Below are 6,911 nucleotides of genomic sequence, written 5' to 3'. Positions count from 1 at the left end.
ATATATATATATATATATATATATATATAGCAATTCCTTTAATTAGAACAGCTGCTTTACAGACATGTCACATGCGCAGATTTATATGAACACCACATGGTTTTATCAAGATGGTGGTCAGTTGTATATTTAGCACTGTAGTTGTGATTTTTTTTTTAAAAACATTTTCATGAAAACAGCTTAATAAAAGCAAGTGACGGGTAGTTCAAGGGGAAGTCAACCTCAATTTTCTTGACAATAAGTTTTATACATCATTACTAGTCTAAACACGGCATTCTGATTAGTGTTGAGTTTGTGAAATGAGTTAAGCAATGAAGTCCATCCGTTTTTGTCCATCTCGGGGCAGTAATGCCCATTTTTAGTGGACAGAAAGAGGGGAAAATGGTCCTTGTACCCGTACCGAATTGTTAAATTGTCATGTGTAATAAATACTGTTGACATTTTGCAATACATTTGTTACTCTGTTTACATTCACTTGGACAATAAATGAGCAAACAAGAGTTTACTTGAGAAATTTCAAAATGAGTAATCAGTCAATTTGTTGTGTACGAGTAATAATACGATGAGATGATTAAACATTTATTCGGTTTCATTGTCATAATGGCCCTCTGAGGGAGGGCGTCACTCCAAAGTGGCCTGTGACAAAAATGACTTGGACACCCCTGTTATAGAGTGATACTAATCTTTTAATACAATGCAATACTATAATACTACATTTTTGTATAATCTGATATGATACTGTTTTTTCAAACAATGTATTCATTATTTGTTAAACAAAATACAGGGGAAGAGAAAAAATGCATTTTAATTTACAATCGCAATATTGAGTGAAAGCTAATCTGATCCATTTTTCAAAATCATTCAACGCTTTTCCACTCTTTCCACCTGCGCTCAGCGGAAGTACATGGGTGGATGATTCCGCCGAAAGCTTTCTTACTCGCCTGCAGTGGGTGTCGTCTTTGAGCTCGCGCAGCTTTTTTAGGATTGTCATTTGTGTGATTTAGCATACTGTTTGGAGCTGATTCATGTGGCATCCGCTGACTTGCACAGTGCATGGTTGAGAGTCGGCCGGGGGTGGTCTTCTTGACAATATACAGTGTGTTAACACAAGTTACAATTGTGTTTTGAGATGACAATGTGCCATATTGAAACCTATCAAGGATAAACTTTCTTAGCCTTGTTTTGTCTGCAGTGGCGATCATTGTGCAACCCATCCTAAGTTTAGCCTTAGCCAGACACTCGGTGGTGAAAACGGGGCATACAAAGACAAAATGCTCACTTGAGCTTGTACTCAAAACAACCCTTTGTTTTTGTCTTGACTAATCTTTAGTTTTGCAGAAGTTGTTGAAATGTACACTCCTACATAGAAGTCCAGAAATAAATACTGTACAAAAGTCATTTTGCTAATTGGAAATGTCTGGACACTTGACTAAACCTAGGTCATGAGCAAAAGTTTCTTTTTCCACATGCTTGCTCTTTCCCAGCAGCCCACTTCTTTGGTTCTCCTCTCTCGACATGACAAGCGCACAGATGCCGTGCACATGAGTCCTTTTTATTCCAGCTGTGCCCCCGCCCCGTGCTGACCATAGTATCCGGTTTCTTTTTCTCGCACATTCTCTGTCTGTTACCCATCTATAATTCACACAGGACAAGGCCCGCATCTGAACCTTTGTTACGAATCTGTAGAAGTCCTTTTTATTTTCTCAGATGTGTCCATGGTCATCTATTGGATGTTTTGTTGATAGATTACTGATGAAACTATTTTTGAGAATCATAGATGTTGTATTGAAATCAATGGAACAAAAAACGTTGAGCCACATTAACAAATGCTTGTGTGTGTGTGTGTGCGTGCGCTTGTGTGTGCGCGTGTGTGTTTTTCTGTGTGCGTGCTTGTGTGTCTGTGTGTGTTTTCATTTCCTCTTTTCTGTATGCTGCTACTAACCTTGGATTGGTTTGGCTGGACTGGACTTGCACCCCCATCGGATCTGGTTTGGTTGTGCTCCCCATGTGGTTTGCCTTGCCCTCTGCACTTCTGCCTTTTGGTGTTTGCAAGGCATCGGTAAACTTTCCACTGCCGATGGTAAAGCTTTTGCAGATCCAGAGGTGCTGCGACGACTGACATCATCTGTGAGTTGTGCCTTGGACGAGGCTGCAGCTGCGCTCACGCGTATGAGGGCCGAAAACACACTCAACGCTGGCCAAGCCGACAAGTATGTATCTCAACCATATTGTCACTGGTTCTTGTTTTCTGTGCTTTATAAAACTAAGTTGCGGCATTTGTGAGTGTGTGAGCTTGTGTTTACTGTTTTTGGCCACACATTCAAGTATATTTAAAATGGATTTTGCATGTAAACAAACTGCATTTTAAGTCACTGAATACAAAACATTTTGCAAAACCGATCCGAAATTTCCTTCTCAGCGTTGGTATGCAAATAATAACTATTAGTAGTCCATTTATATAATGTCATAACGACATTGTCAGTCAGTGTTGTTAATTTGATAATCGAGACATTGTCGATTCATCGTCACACCCTTATAATGCATTCTCCTTAAGCAAATTTCAACCTTATGTAATGTTTCAATTGTTTATTAAATCGTCATTTTTATTCAAGTGTGGTATCCAGGAATAACTACATTTTACGAGCAGTTCAAAAGAATCAAGCGGAGACATTAGTCCAAGCATCCACAATCCATTCACAAATTGTGGCATAACTCACCCGGCGCTCCCTTATAGTCTTTGGAAATCTGTGTTCGCCATCTGTCATCCATCGCTCCCATGCCTCTCGCAACTTCACCTGAAACACTCTGTTTACATCGATGTCCAGTGGAACTCCAGGTTTGAGTTCCTTCGTCAAGCCCCCCGGAGCGGAAGGTAGCCAGCGTTTCCTTGTAGTCTACCAGAAGTTGTTGCGCCACGGTATTCCTTGCCCTAATGGATAGTTGGCGCTGTTTCATAAAATGAAAGTACCAAGATGGACCTCCTTGAAAATGTTTGATTTTCATTTCTTCTGCAAGCGTTTTTGCCCTCAGTTGAATGGTGACTGTAGAGATGCGTCTCTTGGCTGTTCTTTGACCGTGAATCCTTTGCTCGAGTTGCTCTTCCAACTCTGGCCAACTCGCCTTGTTTCCACGGAAACTCAGCTTGGTCTTCTTTGACTTGATGAAGCTCGTTCCCTCGCTTCCTCCACTTACCGAAACATGGATTTGTTTATGTTAAATTCTCTCGCAGCTGCTTGATTGCCATGTTCCTCCATGTAACTGATCGCTTCAAGTTTGCGCTATGTTTCGTAGGCATGCCATTTCCCGGGGTCCAAAGTTGTGCCCAATGCACGTACCAGCATTATATCGGCCTACTTGTGGGTGTGCCTGTAGCGTCCTCTTTCATGGCCACCCTTCCCCTTAAACGTACGCATGCTGTCCTCAGTTACGTTCGCTTTTCCTCTATATAAACAGGGTGTCTGCATAACATCAGATAGTCAAGCCGAGCGCTCATCAAAGTCACACAGCAACACTCACAAATTTTGCAACTCTGTGCATAGATTAAGCCTCGCATTATAGGCGGCCCTTACATTTTGGAGAAAATTTAAGATTTAAGTGCGACCTATAGTCATGAAAATACAGTCCACCATTCCGTCAGTAAGAGTGAGAGAAATGTAAAATAACACTAGTGACAAAGGGTTGTATTTTATGGTCAACATTTTTATGTTGCACAAAGAGATATACAGTACTGTATCGTGATATTGCACAGCTCTACTCCCTGTTGAACTTTACTGAGGTGTACACATTGAATAGGACCTATCAGTACACTTGTTTGCTTTTGCGGGCCACATGAAACGACTCTCGGGGCCTGATTTACTGAAGGTGCACGGCCTTATGATTAGGGGCTCAAGGGCTTGACAAGCTTAATCGTTGTGTCGTCATGTGGATAGATACTTCTTTTGATGTCATAGTGGATATCATTAATTTCATTTTAAATGTACATGTGCTGGCCTTGTTGATGGCATACTTGTGAGGCGTATATGTGTTCACCTGTCACAGTGGCAGTAATTGTAGCAGTCTGGTTATTTTCAGCCGTAGTTTAGCGGAGGCCTGCTCGGATGGTGATGTCAACGCTGTGCGCAAACTGCTGGATGAGGGGCGAAGTGTCAATGAACACACAGAGGAAGGGGAGAGCCTGCTTTGTCTAGCCTGCTCGGCTGGCTATTATGAACTGGCACAGGTATGTGAAATTGGGATGCAAGCTAACACAAATACTCAGTGCAGTGTGGATTGAATCAAATATTCATGCCCTGAAATAGTTGTTTTGGACATGATTCTGTTGTTTGTTATACTATTTTACGGTATTACTGGCTTCTGTTATAAACATCTATTATTCATCTTCTCAACCAGGTCTTGTTGGCCATGCATGCCAATGTGGAGGACCGGGGCATAAAAGGTGACATCACGCCACTCATGGCTGCAGCTAGTGGAGGCTATGTGGACATCGTCAAGCTGCTTTTGGTACACGGTGCAGATGTAAACGCACAGTCATCCACAGGTGCAACCTCACTTAAAATCTTGACAGTTTTGGTTATCTGACATTCCGCTGTTTTTAATGCCCATGCTATCTTTTTATACCTCCAGGGAACACAGCTCTGACGTACGCATGTGCCGGTGGCTTTGTGGATGTGGTGAAGGTGCTACTCAAGGAGGGTGCCAACATCGAGGACCACAATGAAAACGGACACACACCTTTAATGGAGGCAGCCAGCGCTGGCCATGTCGAAGTGGCGAGGGTGCTCCTAGAGTATGGTGCTGGCATTAACACCCACTCAAATGAGTTCAAAGAGAGCGCTCTAACACTTGCCTGCTACAAAGGTCGGATATATTCAATTTGAGCAAAACTAGTAGAACGTTAACCTATTTTACAGTCTTTGACAAGTGTTTTCACACCATGCAGGTCACTTGGACATGGTGCGTTTTCTGTTGGAGGCTGGAGCAGACCAGGAACATAAGACTGATGAGATGCACACAGCACTGATGGAGGCGTGCATGGTGAGCATCTGACCTAAAACTTTTTTTTTTTTGACCGCTGAGAGCAGCAGACCCTATTACCCATCCTGTTCAAGCTGGGGCGTTATCCTCCCTTCTTTCCGAGTCACTCTTTAGTATACAAACGGCTTGGATACGTAATGCGGGAGCCACCTTGTCCTGCCAATATGCTACCTTTGAAGGTAGGAAAAGTTCCGTAACAGAGACAGGGGGATGCCTCAGGTGTATTGAAAGCCTTGTTGCTGTCCAATACATTTTTATTATGCATTGCTGCTGGTGCCCACTCAGTCAGGCCTTTAATTATATGAAGGACACCGTTTGTGTTAAAGCACAGTTTCTCAAATATCCACACATTGTCTGGTTGCAAGTTTATTATAGTTAAAGGGGAAGTTAACCCCCAAACTTTCTTTACAATATGTTCTGTGTGCACCCTGCGATTGGCTGGCAACCGGTTCAGGGTGTCCCCCGCCTACTGCCCGAAGACAGCTGGGATAGGCTCCACCATGCTCCGCGACCCTTGTGAGGACAAAGCGGATCGGAAAATGGATGGATGGATGAATGTTCTGTGTAGCCCCACTAGTCTCAATACACTATTCTGATTAATATTGTGTTTGTGGAATGTTAATTGAGCAGCAAAATCCACCCGTTTATATCCATCTGAGAGGGAACTATTTTGCCACTTATCCCGGCCCGAAACACGAAGCCAGGTTTCAAGTGCTCACCGTTTTGGGCTCATATCTGACCACCAAAAAAGTAATTAATAAAATAATATTACACACAGTACAACCAGGTTTAGTTTATCTATCTCTCTCTATCTGTATCTAGCTACCACCCAACTTGACTATAACTCACAGATAAAAGCAAGTGGCTTGTTGTGTTGTGCTTGGAATACTTCTCAAACTCCAAATCCACTTTAGTTGTTGGTAACTTGTCAAACAAATGGACAGCGAGGCCATCCTATCTTTACAAGTTGTGACGAATCTTACTAAGCAGTATTGTGCACTGCCCTTATTGTACTTAGGCCTGAACTACTGTACAGAACCTATATTTGATTTGTGGTTGGTTGTTTTAAAAATGTTTTTAAAATATTTTTTTAGTTTTTAACTACACAATACTTTCTGTGATGTTTTTTAATCTTACACAGAATGAACACACACACACACACACACAGAACTAAAACTAATAAAAAGTAACCTAAAACAAAGCATTTAAAAAAAAACCTATACAGTAAATATTCTCTAGTACGGACTCGTGTTTGCGCTGTCCAATTTGTCCTGATAACAGAAATTCCTCATTTGGGAAATGAGCATGGTACATGTCCTTTATGAACCTGCAAGTATGTTGACAAAATGCACGTGTAACAACACAATCAATAAAATACAAAAATATACTGTCCAAGAACTGTTTATATAACAAAAACTGCAACACAGGTGTATCCAAAAAAAATCACAACAGTAAAATACATACAGTATTTTAATGTTTATTTTTTTCTGTCTTGGGGAAAAAAATTGTCTATTTTGGATTGTTTTGTAGGATGCATTCTTTGGTTTATGACAATGTTTGCCTGCGTGTCATACAGTTTTCTTGCTAGTTGCAAGTAACTGTCCCGTTGATCACCGATGTCTGGTAATTCTTGTGCATACTGTACTGAAGGATTTTTGTTGCCATTTGCATTGCTTTCTTGCTGGATGGTGGCTTGTCATCAGGAGTTGAATCGATGCCTTGTTTTTTAAAGTTTCGTAGATTTGCGTCTTTCCGACTCCAAGTGTCTGCTGGATGTTTTTTACTTTGTGTCCAGCCTCACTCAAACGGATGCATTTCAATCGCTCCCCCACAGTCATGACAGTTCTTCTACGTTTCGATGCCATGATCTACACGAC

The 6,911-nt window shown here is 41.6% G+C and overlaps 1 protein-coding gene across 7 annotated transcripts in view; it reads left to right on the top strand.

Annotated features, from left to right (window-relative positions):
- Window positions 1–6,911, top strand: part of ankhd1 (ankyrin repeat and KH domain containing 1) — a 40,480-nt gene that overhangs the window by 13,160 nt on the left and 20,409 nt on the right. For 3 of the 7 annotated variants that reach the window (XM_019869888.1, XM_019869893.1, XM_019869887.1), the window contains exons 3-7: window positions 2,054–2,210; window positions 4,057–4,219; window positions 4,390–4,537; window positions 4,624–4,857; window positions 4,940–5,034. In XM_019869888.1, the coding sequence (XP_019725447.1) occupies window positions 2,054–2,210; window positions 4,057–4,219; window positions 4,390–4,537; window positions 4,624–4,857; window positions 4,940–5,034 (797 nt within the window). The remainder of the gene's footprint in view (window positions 1–2,053; window positions 2,211–4,056; window positions 4,220–4,389; window positions 4,538–4,623; window positions 4,858–4,939; window positions 5,035–6,911) is intronic. The other 4 variants (XM_019869890.1, XM_019869889.1, XM_019869892.1 and 1 more) reach the window with 3 other exon arrangements.

Source organism: Hippocampus comes, unplaced genomic scaffold (assembly GCF_001891065.2).
Source record: "Hippocampus comes isolate QL1 unplaced genomic scaffold, H_comes_QL1_v1.1 scaffold9, whole genome shotgun sequence".
NCBI classification, from domain to species: Eukaryota; Metazoa; Chordata; class Actinopteri; order Syngnathiformes; family Syngnathidae; genus Hippocampus; species Hippocampus comes.
Note: the sequence above shows the minus strand (reverse complement) of the source record. Positions and strands in the feature narration are given on the sequence as shown.